At 40.8% G+C, this 24,696-nt stretch overlaps 3 protein-coding genes across 11 annotated transcripts in view; all 3 read left to right on the forward strand.

The window, feature by feature from the left end:
• Positions 1 to 63: 63 nt before the first annotated feature.
• plat (plasminogen activator, tissue) lies at positions 64 to 13,102 on the forward strand. Of its 5 annotated transcripts, none has more exons than XM_086206590.1 (15): positions 64 to 210; positions 5,402 to 5,479; positions 6,300 to 6,342; positions 6,604 to 6,738; positions 7,336 to 7,446; positions 8,559 to 8,733; positions 9,217 to 9,308; positions 9,473 to 9,647; positions 9,736 to 9,821; positions 10,178 to 10,240; positions 10,325 to 10,529; positions 10,616 to 10,752; positions 10,945 to 11,085; positions 11,278 to 11,426; positions 11,873 to 13,102. In XM_086206590.1, exons 2-15 carry the CDS (start codon positions 5,423 to 5,425, stop codon positions 12,038 to 12,040), a joined length of 1,737 nt encoding a protein of 578 aa, XP_086062716.1. In that variant the 5' UTR covers positions 64 to 210; positions 5,402 to 5,422; the 3' UTR covers positions 12,041 to 13,102. The 5 variants fall into 5 exon arrangements, with proteins under 5 accessions (XP_086062716.1, XP_086062718.1, XP_086062714.1 ...); XM_086206588.1 differs by having other exon boundaries at positions 65 to 210; positions 6,300 to 6,423; XM_086206591.1 differs by lacking the exon at positions 64 to 210 and adding an exon at positions 3,565 to 3,776.
• A 548-nt stretch (positions 13,103 to 13,650) lies between these two features.
• LOC147260149 (uncharacterized) lies at positions 13,651 to 23,780 on the forward strand. 3 transcript variants are annotated; one of them, XM_086206594.1, is made up of 19 exons: positions 13,651 to 13,811; positions 16,113 to 16,138; positions 16,236 to 16,270; positions 16,360 to 16,397; positions 16,586 to 16,679; positions 17,057 to 17,124; positions 17,484 to 17,535; positions 17,624 to 17,722; positions 18,185 to 18,213; positions 18,834 to 18,870; positions 18,997 to 19,072; positions 19,231 to 19,261; positions 19,431 to 19,467; positions 19,555 to 19,660; positions 19,817 to 19,854; positions 20,026 to 20,069; positions 20,152 to 20,220; positions 20,461 to 20,619; positions 21,289 to 23,780. In XM_086206594.1, exons 1-19 carry the CDS (start codon positions 13,803 to 13,805, stop codon positions 21,403 to 21,405), a joined length of 1,164 nt encoding a protein of 387 aa, XP_086062720.1. In that variant the 5' UTR covers positions 13,651 to 13,802; the 3' UTR covers positions 21,406 to 23,780. The 3 variants fall into 3 exon arrangements, with proteins under 3 accessions (XP_086062720.1, XP_086062721.1, XP_086062719.1); XM_086206593.1 differs by lacking the exon at positions 13,651 to 13,811 and having other exon boundaries at positions 15,038 to 16,138; XM_086206595.1 differs by lacking the exons at positions 16,113 to 16,138; positions 16,236 to 16,270 and having other exon boundaries at positions 13,653 to 13,811.
• An 808-nt stretch (positions 23,781 to 24,588) lies between these two features.
• The window catches only part of cltcl1 (clathrin, heavy chain-like 1), a 27,540-nt gene continuing 27,432 nt past the window's right edge, over positions 24,589 to 24,696 (forward strand). For 2 of the 3 annotated variants that reach the window (XM_086206596.1, XM_086206597.1), the window contains exon 1: positions 24,589 to 24,696. This exon is cut by the window's right edge and continues 176 nt beyond it. The gene's annotated coding sequence lies outside the window, so the exon portion shown is untranslated. The other variant, XM_086206598.1, reaches the window with a different exon arrangement.

Raw genomic sequence — 24,696 nt, forward strand, 5'->3', positions numbered from 1 at the left:
GACTCTGCATCATCAACATCATCATCCGGCCGACCATCCCATGTTTCCCCGCTGAGGTCACAGCAGACCTCCCCCTTCACGCACAGATAGACCGGGATCGCTGCGATAAAAACTGAGAGAGGAAGGTGGAGAAACTCAGTCCGAGCGAGGAAGCCAGAGGACATTTCATCATCGCGGCGCAGACATTGAGAAAAGACCGAGTTTAAACTGGTAAGAGCATGTATCCCCCACCCTGTTAAACTCTGATGCTCTCGCTTTGTCTCCGGGACATGCAGATGCATCATACGGTCGTACACATTGTGCATGATTATTAGTTTTCGTGTCAAAAATATATACATTTTTAAAAGTTTAAACAAAGTACTTAAATTAATACCTGTGTATGATAGAATGACAACGTTTGCAGGTGCAATCATTATGACTAGAGAGTGATATTCTCTTATTTAATTCGAATGAACACTACTTGGTAAGTAATTTAGTAGAAAATCACAAGCTATTGTATTTCATGTTGACTCAAATTTCAGTCTAATTAAGTTTTGATCTAACATGTTAGCAGACTTGCTGTTTAAAATGTTACACTCATGTTGCCCTGACATCGCTGCTTTAATTTAAACTGTGTATATAAGCTGTCTTAACTGTAGGAAAACCCCAGTGTTGCTGAATTTCGCCATTTGAAGTCTCATCACAAGCCAAAACTTCTCCTGACTGCGTCTTGAAACGTTGCAAATCTTGTTTTCAGACGTGTTTATTGAGGAATTTTACAGTTAACAAAGAACTTTGTTTGACGGTTACATGTTTCTCTAAGATTAATGGTGTCACTCAAAGAAAACTGTCAAATACAAATAGCAATAAACAATCGCAGACACCAGACAGACCTGGCAGAAAAGTAATCTCCCAAAAATAAAACAAATCAATACCGCAAGCAAACTTGTGAACATACACGCGAAAGAAAAATGTTGCCAATCTTGTGCGGCTCTGCTGCTGGATTGAGTTATGGAGGGACATCACTCAGAGTGTGTACTTGTACCACTCCGAGCCAGAATCTGCCAAGTGTAACTACAGGTTCTTCTCACGCTGATGAATTTTAGGAATTCTCCTCCCCAGTATCCATCACACTTGTACTCTGTGATACTGTTCAGTCTTTGCATGTTGAATGGTAGAACATGTATCTATTTTCTGCATTCCAGGCAGCTCGGTCACTTGGGAGTCTCTCGTTTATGTTTGTGACTCATGAGATTAGCAGTTTAGGGTTTGAAAGCTGTAAATTAAATAGCGGGTTAGATTTAATGGGAGCAGTGGTCAGAAGATGAACAAACAAATCCCTCGAAACTGAAGTCACGTCAGGCCGAGTTTCACTTCAATCTGGATGAAAAAAAACCTTCATGCCTTCTTTGTATACCTGACAAATTTCGGGGATCATATCTTTATAATGGGTTCGGTCCTGCTCAGAAACCCCATCAGTACATGTACCACCATCTGTGTCGTCCTCCATCTGCGTCTTTGCAGCCCTGGAAGATGGGATGACTCAGGACTACTCATTCTCCTTTTGCTGACCGATGGGATCTTTTCTTCCTGTCCTTTTTTGTACCCATCTCCCTTCTCTCCCTTCTCTCTCCCCTCTCTCTCTTTCCATTTATTCCTTCATCTCCTTGCCATGTGTCATCATCTCCTCAGGTTATTCTCATTTCAGTGTCATCAGGTGCTCTCTCTACCTGTGCCCCCCCCCCCCTCCCCCATTAGGATTTCAAGGCCTGGTATTGTGCTCAGTGGGAGGGTGGAAGGCAACAATGCAGCTCTGTGTTCTGGGGGGCTTTACAGGGTTAGCTCACGGCTAGATTAATGAAGCTTGACTGAGTGAAGAATGAATAACGCCTGCTTGGTAGATTACTAACAAGCTATAACATATTTTGCATGTTGGATCATCAAAAATGTATGTAAATCTTTATGATCAATGCCTAAAGAGAAGCTTTTGTGCTGGCCGCAGGTCAAACGGATTCAAAAACACGGTATGGTGTTTTACAAATGTTGCCGGAAACTGAAGCTGCCAGCGTGCTGTGACGAAAGAATGGGCATTGCTGGAGAATCCAGTGCTACCATTGTTGTTCTTTTTAAGAAAGATTTCTACAAAAACAGATTTCATAGCCAAAGAAAATGGACAAAAGTTGGACTCACTGTTAAGATGTTTCCTCAGGCTCTTCCTCTCCTGGTTGCCAGTGTTCAATCAAGTGTCCAATGTGACAGGAAAACTAACCTCAGTTACTTTACTGCGCGCCATAAATTAAATGTCATGTAGATGCAAGTATGTTCCCTCCACGCCACCGTTTCTGGCTTGGAGATTTTTGCCACGGCAGAAAAGAATGTGTCACCTCTGATCTTCACAACCTCAGCGCACCATCATCATTACACACTCATGGTAATGGTCCATTGAACTCACCGCAAGAAGTTGTGGTCAGCGTTTAAAGGAACATACCAAGCTTTTTAGAAAATATGCTCATTTGCCATCCTCCCCACAGCTAGAAAAAAAGATGAATACCTTTCTCTCCTCTGTGTCTACGTGGGTTTTCGCTGACTGCTAGTTAGCTTAGCACAGCAGTGGATGGGACTGATGCCAGACAGCGTAATTTACAAGAAGATACATAGGTGGAACTACCTTCCCAGGCATGACTGCTCCTACTACTACTACTACTACTTCTACTACTTATCATGTCAAGTTCGAGTGGATGATTACTTCTGCATAAATTAAGATCCTGAGCCTTATCTATTTGATGACTTTTAACAGAGGTAGAGCTAACTCTTCCCATTCGCTACCATTTAGTCTGCTAAGCTAATTAGCTCACTGCTCCCTTATGCAGGCACAGACGAGAGAAGGGCATCTTCCTTTGGGAAGATGCAAATTTCCCAAAGGCTGGAATGTTCCTTTAAGGAAATTGCTTGTTAGTACTATATTTAGTACCAGTATAGGAAATAGTTGTCAGTTGACCACTAAGTATTTGATATAAATTCTATGTGTGCAGCTGCGTCGGTCTTATCATGCACTGCATGAGTGCTGCTGCATCTTGCTGCTGCTGACTCACTGTCTGGCTGCTGCTACTCCAAAGTTGTTTTCATTTCTTCCATTCATATTTGACCTACTAACCACATTCTCCTTAGGCAACATTCAGGGTTGTACATGTTTAATCGTTTGATTGCCTGGGTGGAACAGCCCCTCGAGGAAATGAGCTTTGTACACGTGGAACTAAAAGAACAGCGACAGTTGGCTTCTGCTGTGATTTTATATGTTTATGTGTTCATGTGAATTAAATGTAGAAGATAGAGCGCAAAAAAAATTAAAGCAAAGGCCAGTTGCCTGGTGGGATTATCAGAGAAGAAGTGTTAATGAACCCAAACAGGGCCTCAGCCTGCTAGATACCGCAGACTGTAAAATGGGTGGGATGAACATATGTTTGTGTCTGATGTGCACGTTTGTGCATGTTTCTTCTGCGTGTTGGGTTTGATATGTACTCACGTGTTCAGAGCACCCACGCGTGTGTGTGTGCGTGCCTTCGTGTGCGTGTTGGGGGGTGTCGTGACAATATTTTAGCAGGAAACACATGTTTTTAGCTGACAGTGCTGGAGCGACTACATACAGCTCAACAGCTGCACAAAGGAAACAAAAAGGAAACTGGTCTGTTATTGGCACCCTCACAGTGAGGTTCAGTGAGGGGATAAAAGCGCAGGGCAAAGAGGTTTTTAATAGTTTCACAGAAGAATAGCTTTCAAGTGACATGTTCTACTAAACGGTGAGTGTGTGAATGCAGGCGTCTGTTTTTAAAAGTCAAATCCGAGGGAGAGTCTTTGTCATGATGGACAAAGAGCAGATTGAACAACAGGGCTATTGATTAGCACTTCATTTTTGACTTTGTTTGTGCGCGTGCGTGCGTGTGTGTGTGTGCGCGCGCGTGCGTGTGTGTATGCGTGCGTGTGTGTGTGTGTGTGTGTGTGTGTGTGGACAGCATATCTAAACACAGCTCTGTTTTCAATTAGCTCAGTCAACCACAGAAGGTGAGTCACTGAAGAACCAGTCAACAGACAGGAGAGTATAAAAACTATCCCTAGAATAGAAAATAGAAGTGCAGGCAGTGTATGAAGACGGTTGATGGTGTGTGTGTGTGTGTGTGTGTGTGTGTGTGTGTGCGGGTGTGTGTGTGTGTGTGTGTGTGTGTGTTTTTTTGCATGTGCAGTGTAGGAAATAAGTTTATTTAGAGAATCTTTATACTAAGGTCATTTAATTCCTCCTCCCTCATTCTGTGCGACATTCTATTTTCTTCTTTTCATTTTCCTTTAATATGTCTAATTTTTCTCCTGGTCCTCTGCCACTCACCCCTCCTCCTCCTCCCCTCCTCCTCCTTCTGTGACTCATATTCACTCACATTGTTAGACCAACCCGTTCTCCTCTGTACTTCTCTGCAATATAACCCAACAAAGACAAGGAAAATGTCTGATACTTTCTTGTAGTGATAAAAAGGGAAATATGAATTTAGTTACTTTTCTTCTTGCTCCAGGTTTTCCCTTCTATTACATTCCCATTTCCTTAGAAGTCCTGACTCACTTGATTCTCCAGCAGCTGCTCTTCTGCTATTTTAGAGAAGGAATGCAGCAGCAAAAACTCTCTCCCTTTCATTGCTCCAGCCTGTGTGTTTGTGCGTCTCTGCTTAGTGTGTCTTGTGTAAAATTTACAAATGTTTCCTGTTTATTTCCAGTGCGTATGAGTAAGATGATAAGAGGTAAATCAGGTAATTGAGGAAGATTGAATTTTCAGCCCAAACTGTGCTCAACTGTCCTTCACAGACAGTTATGACTTCCTGTCTGAGTCAAGAAGTCAGAATAACTTCAATGAACTAGAAACGACCCCCCGTTTCCCACAAGTACCGCACCTGTCCCGCCCTTTCCTCCCCAGCGGTGTCCCTCGGTAGCAGGCGTATAGGGATAGAGGAAGGAAGCAGTGTAGAGAAACAGAATAGTGCATAGAACGTGATGATGTTTTCCTGTCATTGTTGATTCTGTGTGATGACAGATTCAGGACAACAATAAAATTGCACTCAACACTTATTTCTCTGAAGATTTGTATTAAATCTGTTTTTCACTTGTTGATGATAATTTATGTTATTGTTTCAGAGCATGCACGCATCGTGGAAATGTTACCTTAACGTTCTGCACAATTGTAACTTTTGCCTATTTATGTGTATTTACCTATAATTATGCCTACAACTTTGATATTTTCAACGAAAGAAGGACTGTACTGATCAGTGCCATACATGTTAAAATATGCAAAAATAACTGTTATTGTGGGTTTATATGCAAACTGCATCCCAGCTTAAAGTAGTCTGAGTAGTTGCTAACATGAACTTTCTCTTGTTTTTGTCAGAAAACAGAGGGGAACACCACCATGGCCAGACCACTGTTAATGTTTCTGTATGCTCTCTGCTGCTGCTTAGTGGACAGTGTAAGTACTACATCCTTTTTTCTTTTCTTTTCTTTTTTTTTTTTTGGAAATCAAGTGTTTTTGCTCAATGCAACCATATCTAAAAAGGCTGATATCGAATGTTTTGTATTTCTTTTAGGTTTTCCATAAATGTCTAATAATTTAATCAATCAATTTTATCATCCTACAAAAGGGAAATTTGACACAATCAGGAGTTAAAAACGCATTCCACTAAAACCCTCCTGATTATGTAAAAGACAACATACCAGACAGGACACAGAGTCAACAGTACAGTGGAATACCATGCAGGATCTCTACACGAGGAGACAACCATGATCAAAATTCCAGTGTGCACAAAAGAGTGCACTTCATTTGTTCTAAATCAGTCAACAAAATTTTATGTACAGACAAAACTTCAAGTCTTTAACTCATGGGTTTGGAAGCCTCTAAAAACCTAACTGTCTCTACATACATTTCACAAGACATTCTTTTTTACACATATTTAATGTTAAACAGCGAAGCTTTGGTAACACCCCTGTGGACCAGTACTCTTTTCATTTGCAAATCAGATAAATGTGATCTATGTAGTACCAATTGGAAACAGGGACGAATTCCCTTGATTCTCTGGTAACACAACTCATGAAGTCTCCAATGTCCAGCAGCAAATTTCTAAACTCTTGGGAGAGGGAACTCGGAACCAGAAAGTAAAAAAAAAGCTCAGTGTTCACTGGGATGCGAGCTTATTTATATAGTATGTATTGCAGAAATGACCTAAAAACACAGGGTTGGAAACCAGTCTCCCATGCTCTGCTGCACGCTCAACATCTCGCTTCTCTTACAGGTGGAGCTGCTCCGCTCTAAAAGAGGGACTCGTTTTTACAGAGGTGAGACAGAGCGGCAACCGCCAAGAGGGACACTTTTGATAATTCATGTCAAGAAGTCTTCACCTTCCTTTGACACCACCCGTGAGCCCCGCCACACTTCTGTTTAACACCTTCATCATCATCACTATCACCCTGTCATTGATTCTGTCGTGTGTGTTCATTTCTGTTCTTCACGCTTACATCTGCTTGTGTGCGTTTTATGTGTTTTCTTACAGCGTTATTGGTCTGATACTCACTGTTTGTGTTTGTGTGTTTTCTCAGTGCGTTGTGTGAATAGTGAGACGTCAGAAGTGCATGGTTATGGGGAGACTTGGCTGCAATGGAGGGAACAACGTGTGGAGTTTTGCCGTTGTGCATTTGGAGGCCGAGCGCTTTGTCATGTTGTGCCCGTCATGAGTGAGTGTGACATGGATACATAACCCACTCCCTCTTCGCCTTTGTTCTGTCTTTCTAATTGGAATTCTGTCCTATTCGTCTCTTTCATTACTCGTCGTCATGACCTCAGATGATTATTTTTGGTTGGCCTGCATCGCTCATGTGTCCCTGTTATTTCAGCGCATCCAGATGAAAAGTTGTCGAGTTTCCTTTTGGGCGTAGTTTAGTCTGAGATTGTTTGAAGTACTTTTGCCAGACCAGGCTCTGGTGTACACTTTTACCCCTGTCTGACAAATTATAACCACATTTCAGCCTGCCAAACTGCACGGTCTGAGAGTTGAGACCACTGGGACAGCGTAGGGTGCTGTTATTTTCAGTGTTAGCTTTTATGAAATGTTGAAATAATAAATGAAAAACCTGAATTACGATGGGATAAAATTACGTTTTCTCAAGAAAGAAACCGGTGACATAATATGTGATAGTAGAATTTATGAGTCGGGATGATGAAAACAGGGTCGCATCGATGGAATCTTAGATTTTTGGGCCAAAAAAACTTCTTGTGGAAATTATGTAATTATTCACAAAGTGACCAACCAGCTTGCTATCTTCCCCCTCTAGACTGCTATACGTCTCGCTGTTATAATGGAGGGACGTGCAGGGAGGCTGTGTACACTTCGGACTACATTTGCCAGTGTCCCCCAGGCTTCAGTGGATCTCACTGTGAGATCAGTAAGTAATCAACATATTCTTAAATATGATATTCTTTCCTTTTGAAGTTTTGGGCTGGCTTTTATTATTTTATCCTTTGGAACATCTTCTGAAACAGCTCAGTCCCAGATAAACAATCAGTAAGTACAACAGAATAGAATCATTTTGATGTCGACTGAATTTGCTTTTATTCATTCCAAGAGTGGCTTTTATCAGTTTTTAGAAAAAGCATTCTCCCACACTCATTCTTTTATGCTCTATAAATTTAGTGTTGGGGTCATAGAGGGACTCTCATCACAAAATAAGGAGATATATTTCAATGTTCTGGCTGACATGCATCTCTTTGTGTCCTGATGAAGGTCCCTCTAAGAGCAAAATGTTGACATAATAAAAGCAGAGCAAAAGTGAGAGTATACATAGTGTTTGATTTAATCCTTTGAGAGCGTACATGCTGTTTTCTTCCTGTAGGCTTCGATTTGTTTTTGCAAATGACCCTTTCTTCTCTTTAAAGCGACAAAAAGCATGGTGAGTTTTATAATTGGGTAACAACATTGAGTTATATGTGAAATAAACTTGCGGGGACTTTTGATAAGGTCACAGACTGCCTGCATGAGTCATTCAGTAGGTGTCGGGAGCCTGTGGTTTGGAGGAAAGAAGAAAAAAAGATCATAAACTATGGAAAGACATTCTGGGATATGAATGTTTTTGTCTGTGTGGGCAACCTTTTGAGGCTTTGGGGGCACCCCGCCCTCTCATTTGTATAATTATGTGAACAACAGTCGTCACAGCCAGTGAATTCATTTGCAGAATAATGAAGTTACAGAGGCCAGACTCAATAAATCTGATCGTATTTACAATCATCATAGCTCATGTTTGGACATCATTTCAACCACTAATGAGAAAAATACAATATAAATCTCATTAAGACACAAGTTCTGAGTTTAACGCCTCATATAACCAATGACACTGTTTTCATAATCTGCCCAATAATGCCAATAAAAGTTGTCCAGAACCAATAAACGGACTTTATTGAGTCAGAATATATGAGTTAGATCAGTTATTAGAGTGATATCATTGATGATCTAATTACCGCCACTACTTTATCCTTATTACATGTTACTTTTTTACAACAGACACCAAGGAGAAGTGCATTGTGGGTCAGGGAAGTGGCTACCGTGGTACATGGAGTATCAGTCATTCAGGGGCTGAGTGCATAAACTGGAACGCTACGTCTCTGAGGGGAAAGAGGTTCACAGCCAGAAAGAATGACGCCAGCAGTCTTGGACTGGGCAACCACAACTTCTGCAGGTGTGTGACCGGTCTGATGTGTTCAGTGAGGAAACCATGTAATTCAAGGGACTAGTTTTAATGAACACTGCAGGACTGATAAACTGTGGGCTTGTAATTAAAGAGTGTTCATGGATCAAGAGAATTTCTGAAATGTAAAGTCTTTCAGTACACATCACCTGGTAAAATGCTCAGTATTCATTCTGTAGATTTGGACCTGCAACCCACAAACAAGACAGATGATAGGGTGACAGGCATCTGCATCTGCATCTGCGCTTGCCTGTGGACCACTAGCCCACTGAGCATCAGGCAAAACATATCAGAAATAAGCGAAGAAACATTTACAATGGAGAATGAAGAAACAATCTGTATATGGAAGTGTTTTTTTACAGGGTACACACGGGGTTAATAGTGCTGATGCGTATTACTCATTATCTCAGAATACATTTTACATCATTAGTTATGAGCTTCAATGCTGACTTGAATAATCTGCATCACTCTTAGGAACCCCGACGATGACAGCACTCCCTGGTGTTACGTCTATAGAGGCACTCAAATCGTCTGGGAGTTCTGTTCCCTACCCAAGTGTCCTGAAGGTAAAAAAAAATATATATATATATATGTATAATGTGTGTATGTATATATATATATGTGTGTGTGTGTGTGTGTGTGTGTGTGTGTGTGTGTGTTCCATAGTTAGCTGAAACATCAATGATTCTACAGATATATCATTTAATTTTCTTTGTGTGTTTTGGAGCAGATAAGTATCAAGAGTGTGTGCAGGGCTCTGGGCAGTCTTACAGAGGTACAACAGCCGTCACTAAGAGTGGCGTTCACTGTCTCCCGTGGGACTCCCCCGCTCTTAAACGCAAGGTTAACAACGCATGGCGATCTGATGCGCTGGAACTTGGGCTGGGCAGCCACAGCTTCTGCAGGTATGGATGTAGTACACACAGCCTTCTAAGACCACCTGAGAAGTTTATCTTGAATGCAGAAAGATTTAACTGCATCTTTATCTAACAGGAATCCAGATGGTGACAAGGGCCCCTGGTGTCACGTTTACAAGAATATGCAGCTGACCTGGGAGCTGTGTGATATTCCTAGATGCTGTGAGTTTGCTCTTTTCATTACTTGAAGTTTCACTGCTTCTTCAGTTCCTTTGTTCTCCTACTATTTCAGAAACAGTTGTAAATATTCAAAATTAAAGAAAGACTGATGTAATGTTGCAGCTCAGTCTTGGCTGTTTTAATATTTATACTGATGTGACCAGTCATTGTGCCCTATTGCTAAAAGGAGGGTAACATGGGGTTTCAATTTGATCCTTTTTATTCATACATAAATCTGCAACAGAAACATTGAAAAGATTATCACAAGGGGTGGATTTCTAGTCATCCACTACTTCAATGACCCAGTGAGAGCTTAAATTCATCAGGCTGACCTTTCCGCTTGCTTTTCGATTTTTCAGCGCGACATTCATCTATCATCACCACTCTTGGCCCTCGAGCCCCCACAACTAACAACAACGGAGGTAGGGTCATCTTCACAAACGAGAGTCAGTTCACTCTGTGGAGTTTGGTACGATCATCTCACTTTCATCTGTTTTTTTCTGCAGGAACATGCGGCCAACGTTTAGACAACTCACTGAATCGCCCTGCTTTCCGCATATTTGGGGGCAGAGAGAGTGACATCACAGAGCAGCCCTGGCAGGCAGCCATCAATGTTTACCACGCCCGCCACAGACAATACTTCCACCTCTGTGGAGGCGTCCTAATTGATTCCTGTTGGGTTCTGTCTGCTGCACACTGCTTCGAGGACTAGTAGGAATGACTTAAAGTATCTTTCAAATGTGTTATTCAAACATGTTTTCCATGCTGCATACAAATATGTCCTTTTGTTTTTTTAGTACTAAAGCGGAGAAATTGGAGGTCATTCTCGGCAGGACGTTTCGGAAACAGAATTCCAGCAGCGAGCAGATTTTTAAAGTTGAGAAGATTTGGCTCCACGAGAAGTTTGACGGGGATACCTTTGACAATGACATAGGTGAGGAGTAGAGTGTACCTCTACCAAAAAAAACCATGAAATATAAGAATTGGATACCTCAGTTACCAGATTTTAACTCAGCAGTGGTGATATGGAAATCAAAATGAGCTGCAGAGACTTGTTAAATCATCCCAGACATCCTCCCACGTCATCTCACCCTGACTTTCCCTTTGGTTGCTTTGCATTTTACAGCTCTGCTGAAGCTGCAGTCAGACATTGGCATCTGTGCCGTGAACTCTCCCGAGGTTCTTCCTGCTTGTCTGCCTGAAAGTGGGCTGGAACTGCCAGACTGGACAGAGTGTGAGATCTCAGGCTATGGAAAAGACAGTGAATGTAAGCAAAATTATCCCATTGTCTCATTATGTGGGGTGGATAATGTGGCACGCGTAATACTGTATGATTTTAGTCATTTTGGCTGCATCTACATGACTGAACAGCAGAGGGCAGCATAGCTCTTCCATAAACATTTATTTGGTTTATCATTTGGATGGAAGAAATATCAGTTTAACCACTTTCTCTCCACAGTTGCTGCACAGTATTCTGAGCGTGTTAAGAGAGGTTACGTTCGTCTGTGGCCCAAAGATCGCTGCATCCCCGATGTGCTGTCTGAACGCACAATTACCTCCAACATGTTGTGTGCAGGTGATACCAGAGGCCTGGATGATGCTTGCAAGGTGAGATTACCTCACATTTTCATGGAAAATCCTTTTTGATGGCAGACACCATTTTCCCCAGAGCCATACACGAATTCAAACAATCTTCTCTCATCTGTGTGTGCAATTGGAGGCTCAGAGCCCAGATGACTGCTAGTTAGCTTCGCACAACCAATGGCCGTGAATGGGCAGGTTAACACGCCCCCGCTTGCATGCTCCATTTCCAAAGCTTGCAGTCTCTCCTCTGTGTCTTCAAATAAATTAGATTCAGGATCTTTTTTGCCCATAACTTGACAAGATTAGTAACAGCGGCCTCTCCTCTAACAGTCATCAACAAATGTTTGTCCTCTTGGCTGAAATTAAAAGAATACTTTTGAGTGTCAGAACGCCATTTACAATTATTTCCCAATTTCAAATTCTGGCTGCACTGATAACATTTCTCTGCTTGTTCTTCCCCCCTCACTCAGGGAGACTCTGGTGGTCCTCTCGTCTGTCGAAACAATGACAAGATGACCCTGATGGGTGTGATCAGCTGGGGTGATGGGTGCGGGCAGAAAGATAAGCCTGGGGTCTACACTCGTGTCACACATTACATCAACTGGATTATGGACAAAATTAAGGCCAACCCAGTGTAATAGAAAGACTCACAGCGAGGACGTTGTTGCTGAGAGAAGACTCCCATAAACTAACAGACAGATGTGTTTATGAGTGAGAAGAGACACTCACAGTCGTTGGATCATGATTCAGAGCCTGATGGAAGTTTCAAATGAGCAAGACCCCTCCATCAGACCACATGAGGGACCTCAGTCACGCTCAGTTTAGCTCCATGTTCTTACTCTGTTTCCTCTTTACTGCTGATTTTAAGGGACAGAAATGCTTCTACTCATTCTTGGTCATCTTGACTATATTTGTGTCCTTTCAAATGTTCTGGTCTCGGTTCTGCAAAGTAGGTTAAATGGTGGTCATGTCAGCAAACCTAATGCAGTATTCACCTCTCATCTCTCTGCCTCCACGCAGATTTTATACTATGAAGTTACAGTAATAGACTTCTGGTCAGTAGCAGATTCGATCAGAAAGAATTCTCCATTCAATACAGATGGACACTTGCACAGAATGTCACACGGGAATGTTTTTACCACTCTAAAGTGCCTTTTAAAAGGTTTAGGATTGTAACCAGTCTTCTAAATCTGAGTTTGTGTTTAGTCTTAAAGCAAAATGTCCTCTCTTGTCTTATTTTGAGGCGTTTAAGACCGAATCACAATACAAATCTGCTGGTTCAGATTCTGCCTGTTTTTAGTTTTCCCACCTTTATCATCCTCCTGTGTACAGACAAAGGAAAACAAACCTGCGTGCTGTTTCTTATGCTTCACTATAAAGGGAAGAGTAAATCTTTCTTTTTTCTAGCACTTCTCCAGATTCCTGGGTTGAGCCCAGCATATACAGTAACATGTATATTGTCTTTATATTTATTTTGTATTGGAATTAACTCCTTATTGACTGCAAAGCTCATCTTTCCCTGAAACCTAAATTTTTCTTGGGCTTGCAGTGTAATAGACTCTCAAGGGAAATTAAGGATGTTTTGGACTAAGTTAATATTTATGTGTATTGTGTAGCGTCTTAACATGTTGTAATGTGTGTACTTTAGTCAATAATTTATTGTCTTATAACCAAAGTTTTTGTCAATAAATAATATTTGGAGTAAATCTTTGCACTGTTATAATTTTTTTCTGTCTGAATCATCATTGTTGTTTTATGAAGGCAGATGGAAAATGGATGTATTTCTCCCTCCTGCACCACTTCTTTGTGACTCCAAGATGGAGAAAGAGCCAGACACGTGTATTACCTTCGAACTAGTGAGACTGACAGCTACAGTAGCAAAACTCTGACTCAAAAAATGTCTAATACAAACTCTCAGGTGAATCCTTGCAATCCACATCTTCTTTATCCAGCTGTATCTTCTCAAGAGTCCACAAACACTATGATTTCAGGTAAAAACAAGCTACAACATTCCCAGTTCGGCACTTCTGTATGAGCGACACACTGGAAGGGTTTCGTTTTGTTTGTTTCTTCAGTCAAATCAGTTGTTTTAATGTTTTGTTGCTGTAGCTGATGGTTGTCACTCAGTCTCCATTAGCTTCAAGCTAAATCAAGAGTCAAGACTAAGAGTGTTTAATTGTAATGTGGCCTGGAGCACGTCGCTGCGGGAGAGAGCAGGCAGACGCGTCAGCAGCAGGTGAGGCTGGCACGCAGGTAGGAAATGCAAATGTTGGTCACGTACAGCGGTTCCTCACAGTCTCTGTGCATCGCCTGCTTTCAACCTTTAACTCCATTTGCATCCAAGAAGCGAAAACAGAGACGTTTTCTCATGACTCGAGCTGAGAGATTCAACCCCAAATCATGACAATGGTAACGTACGGTCTAATTTTAACACCATTTGTTTTATGTTCTGGTACCTACGGTTGGAATTAAAAGGAAGTACTGTACGTTAGTTGCTTTTATGTAATGAATTTAATTTCAATGTGTTTTCCTTTTGGAGTTCTGAATTTGGGATGGACGCAACATTGTTGTTGAGACTGTGATTAATTACGTGGAGTGTGAAATAATAATACAAAAAAAAACGACGTGAAAACAAAGTGAGCACGATTACAGACGTCGGTTTCCCAAAAATGTTTTAGTCGAGAGTAAAACTAGACAGTCATCTGCTTCTTTATCAATGGATTTGAAATAAAAGCGTAATGAAATATGCCCAGGATTTGGTTGACAGTTCTGTAAACGTTAATTTTTTCTGACCACGTTTGTAAATCTCATGCAAGCTTCCCACTTTAAATTCAGACGTGAAATTATTTCGCTTTTTCAAACACATTTACTTGTCAACAATGCTGCTGTCAAATTTCCAAAATGCTTCTACGAACGCAGGTGAAACTATTTTTTTTCATCGTCACAACTGTACTGTAGTTTTGAAGTGATGCTCATGCCAAGAGAGTCATTTTTTCTACGTCGAGCTTTACATCTTGTCTACTGCAAATTTAAGCTGATAATAAAAGAGTTGCTTCATAATTTACTTTATTTTGCCCTTTACATGACGTCATCGTTTCCAAAATAGGAAAAGAAGTTATGTCTAAATACAGGGTTCACCTGCAGGTTCAGATGTCGGAAGCAAACACTGAAAAAGGTTAGTGTGAAGCAGTGTGAACACACTCATCCCTTGTCTGACTCGTGTCTCTCTAGAATCAAAAATCAAAAATGTTTTCTCTTTATAGCAAATATAATTGCTTATGACACAGCAGACACATTATTTCTATTATCTATCAAATTTGAATGTTGCTCAGTGGGTTTTTGCATCAGATTTAACTTCATGGTCGCGTAGCTTTATTTCCATTTCCTGCTGTTGGCTAGTTTGAATTCACTTTCATTGTCAGAGGTGGACAAACTACTGTGTAAATATAAATTCCTTTTCGTTGTAAAAGTATGGAGTACTCATCATGTGATTGACTTTATTCATAAGCATTGACGTCTCAAACAAATTCAAGTCAGTTTTCCTCGTAACTCAAGTTTTAAAGATGCGATTTAAGAATATGATTGTCGCAAAAGTGTGACATTTTAAAACTTGTGTCATGTTAATTCATACTGGGGGGGTGGGTGGGGGGTTGGAAGCAGTTCAACCAAACCTTGAACCTTGTGCCCCTGAAACATGATCTGACTTGAGAATGCAAATATTTCTGTGTGGGTCGTAGATAGCAGAATGGTAACATTGTTCTCACTGCTCATCACCTATCAACACTAAATCAACTGCTGTCTTGAGGGTAAATACATGCGCGTCCGTGTGTGTGTGCACCCTCCCCTTCACCCTGTCCATTCATAGTAATCATTTACTTTACACCACCACTTCCCTCATCGTGGAGATGTGACACTGTGGGAACACAGATACTGCTGCTGTACTTCCTGATTTAGTTTGACATCGGTGTTTATCTCTGCTAACTCCAGCCTGACCAGATATATTTATGAAGTGTATTTACTATTCGGACAAAATGCTGTAACTAATGTGATAACGTCTCCACATAAGAACTTTGAACACATTGTAACATGTGCTATAATGTCAGATACATTCACATTCGTTGAATTACATTTCATCTGAGGTAAATACATATGTAAATAGTGAATAGAGAAGTAACCCCACATAATTAAACTCAGTCAAACACAAGAAAAACAGCAATAATAAAACTGGAAATTATCACACTGATGAATAAAAGAAGAAAAAAACACCCCAATATATCTAATGATATTAGAGTGTGCCATTCAACAGAGTTTTAATATGACAGCCAATGGAGACATTTCTATTATTTGATAGGACCAATAATTTATAAGAGGAATAAATGCAGAACTGAATGCTTAAAATACATCAATATCAGTTTACAGTGGCTTTACTATGACCACAGGGTTTTATGAAGCCTTTATTAACAGTTTCAATTGTAACATTTAAGATACTCAAATAAAGAATAATCTAGATACTCCAATAAAGAATAATCCTTTACTGACTCAGGTCTGACGTGACGTCGACTGGTGATGTTTTCCTCAGTAAGAAGCATGCGCGCAGTAATTTGTCGATACCACACACGCAGCACTGACACCTGGGGCCATCTACATGCTTCTTTATATCTATTTGAAATATTAAAATATCTTAACACTGACTTTTCTTTGTTAACTCAGAGCTTCTTTGGAAAACTGAAGAGCCTGTAAGTAGAGTGACCAAAAAGCAAAATGTATTTTATACTGTATTACTTGAATGAAGCATCTTTGAGACATGTCTTTTCCCTCTCCCCCTCCTCTCAGACATAGTGGCCCTCCAGCTCCCCCCAGAAGGACAAGTGACCATACACCTTTAAAAACTATTTTTAAGGCCACTTGATTGTTTATTTTCAGGTTTCAAGTTCTATTTTCTTTTTATTTGTTTCAGGCAACAATGTGGACTTTGTCTGGCCTCAGGATGAATTTGTAAGAAACTCAATATGTTATTAAAGACTCTTTTTTTTTTTAAAAAAAGGAAAAAAGAATCTCATTCGTTTTCCTGTTCCATCATTTCCCATCATACTGCGTGATCCTCCAGTTTTAAAAACACAAACAACAAAACCTCAATTATGCGTTTTGTTAATTTGCATGCATCTTTGTGTTTTCTACGGCAGGATGAGGAGGAGGGGGACATGTATGAAGCGCCTCCCTGCGAGCGCCCGGCTGTCAAAGTTCCACCCAGACACGTGGAGGAGAATGTTTATTTGGGTAACATGGCTCTATAATAGGCATCAACGAGAAAATAGAGGTCTTATCGATTAATTTTCGGTTGGGAAAGAGGTTAAGTGTCTCGTTAAAGATTTTTTATGTCAGAGCTAAAAAGAAGGAACAAAAAGAAGAGGCAGTTACTTAAAGTTATTAAGTTACTTTAAAAAGTTATTTAAAAAAAGGGCAAAAACCATCTCAAGTTCAGAAAGTTTTTCTAATTTTGCATGTCCGTCAATAATTTTTAAATATGATTATTCAAAAATAGAAGACGTAACACAATACCAAGCCAACACACAAACGCCTCTGACAGCATCTGATGACACAATCATTTTTCTGCCTATTATTCTGCTACATGATGCCACTTTTTCCCTCAACAGAAACAACCTCAAGTCCTGCTGTTCAACAAAGGCAAGCTACTCCACCTCGGAGGCTGAGTAAATTTCTGGTAACTATAAAATACCCTGGAAGTCTGAGTTCGTCTGTATCTATCAGGACCAGGGGGCTCAGAACAGGCAAGGTAAAACACACATTTGCCTGGAATGCAAGAATGCATGATTCCATAGCGGTACCCCTAGAGAACACTTTGAAATTCTATGACTGACCATGTACGCGAGACAGTGATGAACCACAGAAGGCCCTCAGGCCACTAACTCTGGGATTGGGTGGTAAGTGGTCAGAGCTGAAGCTGGGGAGGGGCCCCCATCAATGTCTCTTTTGCCAGGGGCCTTCAGAATACCTTAGCAACATCCCTGTTCAGGATGTAAACTTTGATGCTGTTGTTGCATGCTGTCCTCCGTCACCCAGAAACCTCAACAACGTTCTAAGGAGTTCTGCTTTGATCCAAACACCAAGAAGCGTGAGTCATTCCTCTGCAAGTGTGAAAACAGAGCCGATGTGTTCTGTTCTGATCTGGTCTTCTTACATCCTGTCTGTCTCCCTCGCAGCTCCTGAGATAGACAGAAATGACAAACCTGGAAGAAAGAAGATAATGGCTCCTCCACCTGTGCGATCTGCTCCTCTTCCTGTTTCCAACGTTGAGGAAGGTGTAGTAATTACTTTTACAAACATTCATAAACATAACAATCACGACCAGTCAGTCAAACCAACCAGCAGAGATTTCAATAATGATCCAATCACATGAAGAGACCGCAGCCTTGTGTCTTTCCCTACAACGGCTGCACCCAAGAAAACTGAATGCGGATTAATTTGTAAGATCACTGTTCTCAAATTGCCCAAAATTAAGATAAATAACTAATTACTAGATTAATCCTTCAACTGTCATTGATGCTGAATGCATGAAAGCATCTCACAGTGGTAAATCTGGGAGCATTTCCACACCAAGAGGGATGTATGAAGTCACAGCACCTTGTTTTTTTCTCCCTGGGCACAATTTTTGGTGCACCCATCGGGGCGGCAGCCCCCTGTAATGCCTCCATCTTCAAGAAGTTATTAAGACAGAGTGAAGTATGTCTGCCATTTTCTATATTTTGTTTTCTTCTTTTCAGATGTATATTTGGATCCAAATGAGGAACCGGTAAGTTTAATTGATGCCATTGTTGAATGATTCCGTATTCATAGTAATGTCAGTTATTGTTGCTCATCGTCGTTCCTTTCAAACTTTAAGTAGTGCAGAGAGACAGAGCCAGACTTGGCAGGTTTTAGTTTTAGCTCATTGTTTAACTGGTCAACCAGCAACTTTACAGTTCTTCACTTTCAAGGTTCTAGTGGTGTCATTTTCATCTATTTTCATGGAACCCCTTTAAAACAAAAACCCTCTGTACATTTCCAGATCTAAATTCCAGACACCGTTATTAAACACAGTGGAACATTTTGAAGATATATCCCTCAAGAGTGGATGAAACTGTAGCAGCTGGGTGTAAATGATCAACTATTTGCAAACACGTTATCAACTTAATAGTTGATCAGCTGCTTATTGCTGCCCTCAAGTGGCCAGCAATGGTTTTAACTATCAGTCACTCACTTAGGGTTATAAATACCAGCATCTTTCAGTCCAAGGTTAACCTGAAATTCTATGTGTGGAAAAAGCTGCATTGTAAATAATAAGACTCCCCAAGAATATTTGAGCATTAAAAATCCTTTTTAATTGACTGTCATTGTTTCTGCAAATTCAATAGTGGTCTCTTCATCTTTCAGGAAGATGTTGATGCCCTGTATTTAGAACCAGCAGCGGGTAGGTTCCACTAAGCATCACTAGAATCAGCCTCACGGTTGTTTGAACAACTTGAAAATATTGCAAACGATTCAGATTCCACATCGTGGCAAGTCGAGTAAATTTGATATTTTTCCCGCTCGTCAGCTTGCCCTCCTGTGCACCGCACACCAATAAGGATGCCTCCATCCCCCAAGACTCTTCTACCTTCCTCCATTCCCATGTAGGTCTCATCATGGTGACGTACCCTGCACCGATACACACTCCTTCTCCATTCATACTATGATGCTGCTGTCTTTCCACAGCAGAAATACAGCAGGTACACTGTTGTATTTTCAATTCCTGGTAGGAAACATGAACGTACATGCTTTCTATCTGCAGGATGAAACCTCCAGTTCCCAGAGCAGAGTCTGTGAGTGTGTCTACTGGGCTATTGAGCACTTAGTCTTATCATCTTACAGGCAAAACTCTGCTCTCATTTAAACTGCCAATGGTTTTTTTCATTCTCACTCAGTATTTCAGTTTCTGATGTACTAATTTAAGCTCCATTCCTCCAATAAAATGACTCCCCTCGATTTCAGAACTCCTTTTTGCCTCCCTTGAATGACATAAAAACAGGTAAAATTGCTTAACTCATACTCTTGCGTTCCTTAAAACCAAGAAACGATCATTTTGGTCATATTAATTAATATCCTCCCTCTACAGCTCCTCCGTTTGAAGCAAGACATGCCTCATTTCCAACTAAACTCCCTCCACCTACTCCTACTTTTAAACCTCCTCTGCCAGCAAATCTTAAGGAGGTTAAGCTCAGGTAAATGGACTTACTAAAGACATGTAGAAAATGACTTTAAATGTGGTAAACTTGAAAACTTTGTTTGCATTTATTGTATTTATTCACTTCACCTAATGAAAACGTGCAAGCAGTTAAATCCAGTGTCTAATTTTAGCCTTCCTATTTTCATTTCAGCACCCCAAATCCTCACATAGTCGACACTAAGCCTACAAGTAAGCTCACTTTTTTCCCTTTTTTTCTGGTTTTGGAACTCCTGTGGAATGGCTATGATCATTTGTGGGCTCAGATTATTCATGTCATATAATCCAAAATTTTTATCATCTGCCTTTGACCAAAACTGGATTTCCGCAACCTGAATTTGTATGTTTTCCGTCTCTTCTAAGCTTCCTCTGGTGTTATGAGGGCGACCAAACAGTTTGGTGATGAGGTATAGCCCTGCAGAGAAATACAACGCGACTATGTGAATATTTGTTTGAAGAAGTTTTATTTATATTTATTCTATGTCTCAGGACAGAGAGTGGTTTGCTGGAGAGTGCAACAGGAAGACAGCTGAGGATCTCTTACAGACAGTAAACAAGGTAAACAATCATGGAGCCATTTCAACCACAACAGATTTTTTATTTCCACCCAAGCAGTCACCTTTGGGGTTTACAGTAAGGGAGTGGAGGACATTGTTATATTTTTATAGGCAAGTGTGAGTCAGACCCTTCAAGGCACCACTTACTGTGTTTGATATGTACAAAAATGTATTCCTCTTTCCGAACATGGCAAACTCTGTGTTTTTGCTCCGATTTTTCTGCCTGTTTTTTTTTTTTTAGGATGGTGCTTTCCTCATCCGATACAGCTCGGCTCAAAACGCTCGCCAGCCGTTCACCCTTGCTGTGCTCTACCAGCAGAAGGTGTATAACATTCCTATCCGCTTCCTGGAGGACACACAAGGCTACGCGCTGGGAAAGGAGGGCAAGAAGAATGAAGAGGTGAGGTCACGAGGATTAAAGAAACACCACAACTTTTTGAGAAATACTCTTATTTGCTGTTCTCCCCAGAGCAAGACAAGAAGATAGTCTACTCTCCTCTCTCTCACAAAGATTGCTAGGTAGCTTAGCGTAATAAATGGTAATGGATGGTAAGTGTTAGCATACCTATATCAAAAGTCATGAAATAGATACAGTTCAGGATGTTGGTTTATGCAGAAGTAATAATCCTCATCTGCAAAGTCAGCTACTATTAGGATTGCAGTCACTCTTCTAGTCATCAAAAAAAAAAAAGATTTTGTTTAATTGCCCAAATTTTTAGGAACTGTGTTGAATCATTGCGCAGAGTCAGGAAAGGACTTCTGATCTTGTTCCTGATTCATTCAACATGAATTAATTTTTATTTGAATTGTTATGTCGTAATGCAGGCAAAGACGGTTTCGAAGGAAATTTTGTTTGACAGAGGTATGCTGACATCTGCTTCTGGTCTCCCTCTGGAGAGGATAGGGAGTTACGCTATTTCTCAAAAAGTTGGTTTGTTCCTTCAATAGGGAGACATCAAAGAAGGAAAAGACAAAAAAACATAATGAACAGAATTCTTAAGCTTCAATTCTCCTCCCATTCATCCACCTCTCTGCCTTTGTCTTCCTCTGTCCTCCCTCCGTCTATCAGATTTTTACCAGCCTGGATGAAATGATAACTCACCACAAGAATAACCAGCTTCTTCTGATTGACAGCAAGAGCCGGGCCAAGCACACGGCCTATTTAACTCACCCTGCGCGCCGTTAAGACAACGCTGCTAAAGGCCTCCGTCATACGTTCTTCGAAGGATTGTTTCATTGTTTTTTGGGGATACTGTAGGGCTGTGGCATGTTAACGGTCATACAATCTGTATGTTGTTGGAAAATTGAAGCAAATGATTCCTTGAAAGAAAAACAGACTGAGAGTAATCTTGTGTTCCAGATGTCACATGACGTGAGTGTATCGTAAGTACAAAACATAAACCGGCAGTTACACTGACAGGCCATTTTCTTGTTTTTCACCGTGTCATCATTTTAGCTTAATTGCTCAAGTGTAACCGTTTTCAAGTGAAAAGTGTGAAATGTGTCACCGTGTCCTTGTTTGGCCATCCCACTTAATCTGAGCCATGTTGTAACTTCTCAAACGTCAGTGACATCTTTCTGTATGCAGTCAAAGGAGCAGAATACAATCCCAAATCACATTGGACAGTCGAACACACCGTGGTCTTGTAGTAACCACCGTGAATGATGGATGACAATAATGGATTGTCCCAAATTTTTGATAAAACCACAAAGTACACGTGTAAAATTTATGTTTGAATGAAAAATATGGCTTTCCATCAGGAAAAAAAATCAGTTTTTTCAATGTCTGCATTGGAAATGGCAAGTATTCTGGTAATTCAGTTTCATAATGCTATGTGAGTAAGTGGGTACGTGCAAAAAAAAAAAAATTACAAAAGACATTTGAGTTTAAAACAGAAAAACAATGTCATTTCCAGTGCAGCGCTACCATGAACAAGCATGGACAAACGCAATCGAGTTGTTCCAACTGCATGCAAGTGCAGAACTGAAAGTGTTACAGTTTGTTTTATCGCTTTGTAGATTACTGAAAATCTACCAGTCCCACATTCACGGTAATAACAGTTAATAGGCTTGCTGCATGATTAGACCCAGTCCAGCTGAAAGCAGCAGAGGCTCGCGTGAACGTAGCTCCTGTATTTGCATAGGCTGCTGGTGTAAATGAGCACAAAATTACTTCCTGGAGCCAGTGCAATTTGACATGTGGGTGTGGGGCATACTGCTGTGATGACACACTGATATACTCTCCAGACCTGACCCCAACAACGCCTGGTGTGTTGCCACATGCATAGGAGTAGCTTTTCGCCGCTATTCTTGTATGAGCAACAACAATTGACTATTATGAAAGTTTTCAGACTACGAGTTACCAAGATTTTGGTTCGTTTTTTTTTTTTTTGGAATAGAGTTTCTCCTTTACAAATGAGTGAGAGTGACAATAGTGAGCTGACATAAAATAAGACCGACTCTTAGGTATTTACATGATGTTAGTTAAAGGAGTGAATCCGGGGATGTCCTCTTTATTGTGGGTGCATTTCATCAAAAATTATCCCAAGAAAAATAACTCCATTCAGAAACAGAATAGAGTAAAAGTAAATGCCATGCAGTGACATAGACCATGGATTTTGACATGTCATTGCAGGGTAAATAAAAGTGCATTCATACACCATTATTGGCCCGGCTACATTTAGGTGGGGGCGACACGGTGGTGCAGTGGTCAGCACTGTTGCCTCACAGCAAGAAAGTTCCAGGTCCAAGTCCTGACTCCAGCACAGGATCTTTCTGTGTGGAGTCTGCATGTTCTCCCTGTTCCTGTGTGGGTTCTCTCTGGTACTCCGGCTTCCTCCCACAGTCCAAAGACATCAAGAGGGGACGAGGCTGATTGATACTCTAAATTGACTGTAGGTGTGACTGTGAGTGTGAATGGTTGTCTGTCTCTATGTGTTGTCCCTGTGATGGACTGGTGACCTGTCCAGGGTGAACCCCGCCTCTCGCTCAAAGGCTGGATGGATTGAGATTAATTTTTATATCAGCTTTGTAAACAAAGTCGTGAAAGAAAAAAAGGATCTTTGAACATTTATGAGTATCTGCTTTCTGTATCTTAAAACTTTCTGTGTCTCAATCAGCTTAGTTTACTCTTTCTCATCGTAAATGTTGATCAAGCATTATTACTTTCCTTCCTCGTTCATGTCTTCCACAACGCGAGTTTGAAACTGTATTAGGGAGCTCTGGTAGTATGGAGTTGTGGGTGGTTCAAAGGGTGTTCACACCCTGTGTGTAATTCTGACTTAAACATCAAGTGACAAACAGAAGCTGAGAACAGCCATGCATTCAATCACATTTTTAGTGCTGTTATCAGAAGATCGTGAGTTAGTTGTTGTATAATCTCGAGATTATTACGCTTCCTTACTTGAGAAAAAAAAATAATTTGTGAGGTTATCTTGAGATTATGGCTGTTTTAACGAGATAACTAATTTATCTTTCAACAAATTTGGTTTTGTTTTTCCGATAAGATAAATTAACCCATCATCGCAGGAAAACATTATTAATTGACCCATGAGATTAAGATAAAGGCATTGTATTATTTTGACTTTTTTGCAGAACAGATGCTAAATTGTACCCTGTATTTTTTGTTTCTGTCTTATCAAATGTAATTTACTTGAAAGTCGGAACGTTGTAGAACAATAAATTCGCTGTGCAATCCAACTCAGAGGCAGGGGCATTGCAATGGGGGTAAATTGGTAACCGGTCAGTTAGATTGCTGGGGGGCCCTAAAAGTTCTCTTTTTTTCCAGGTTGGCTAGAATACCTCGAAACTCCCCTGGTTACGAGTCATCCTGACAAATAGGGACACAATCAAGGCACTTGATGAAATTAAATTCAAAGAGTTGTTTTCATTCTGCAAACAAACGATGAGGATGATAATGATTGCCAAAATTAAGCTTCAGTTCCATGGAAAACGGTTTGAAACGACCCTCTGTGGTACAGTTATAGGTCACAATGACACGCTGTTTTAGAAACGTGTGTATGTGATTTTTTTTTAATCCAGGAAATGTGTGTGTGTGTGTGTGAGAGAGAGAGAGAGAGAGTGATGTTACAGGAATCATGGAAAGGTGGGGCTCTTGTCACGAGCCCTGATTTCGAAGTTGGTGGAAAGGACGGGGGAAGGGGCTGCGGCGGAGGGGTACAAACCGCACACCCGACCTCTTCCATTGACAGCTGTGAGAAAAAAAAATTGCGGTCTTTTTCTGTGAATCATCACTTACAAAAAACGCAGCACAGACTTTTAGGACAGCCCCGTATCCCTAAAAGGCCCGAGGAGGAACCGGTTTACACGCGAGTCTGAGTAGTATTTACAGTGGACTAGTTTTCTTAGCGGAGGTGCGGAGTGTTTGTTTCAGGACTGGTGTAGGGGGGCTCCTGAATGGGAGCAGTCACTGGATTCGTGAGATATCAACCAACCACCCAGACTATCCACCACAGGC

Source organism: Aulostomus chinensis, chromosome 6, assembly GCF_037954235.1.
Source record: "Aulostomus chinensis isolate RoL2024-O1b breed Wild chromosome 6, RoL_Achi_v1.0, whole genome shotgun sequence".
Classification (NCBI taxonomy): Eukaryota; Metazoa; Chordata; class Actinopteri; order Syngnathiformes; family Aulostomidae; genus Aulostomus; species Aulostomus chinensis.

What these genes read in the sequence shown, in the direction of transcription:
- plat (XM_086206588.1), top strand. Translation starts at nt 5,423, where the DNA reads ATGGCCAGACCACTGTTAATGTTTCTGTATGCTCTCTGCTGCTGCTTA. An exon ending in GGCAACCACAACTTCTGCAG is followed by an intron (nt 8,734 to 9,216) that starts GTGTGTGACCGG and finishes CATCACTCTTAG; the next exon opens with GAACCCCGACGATGACAGCA. An exon ending in CACAACTAACAACAACGGAG is followed by an intron (nt 10,241 to 10,324) that starts GTAGGGTCATCT and finishes TTTTTTCTGCAG; the next exon opens with GAACATGCGGCCAACGTTTA.
- LOC147260149 (XM_086206593.1), top strand. Translation starts at nt 15,969, where the DNA reads ATGTTTTCCTCAGTAAGAAGCATGCGCGCAGTAATTTGTCGATACCAC. An exon ending in CTACCTTCCTCCATTCCCAT is followed by an intron (nt 19,073 to 19,230) that starts GTAGGTCTCATC and finishes TTCTATCTGCAG; the next exon opens with GATGAAACCTCCAGTTCCCA. An exon ending in TCTTACAGACAGTAAACAAG is followed by an intron (nt 20,221 to 20,460) that starts GTAAACAATCAT and finishes TTTTTTTTTTAG; the next exon opens with GATGGTGCTTTCCTCATCCG.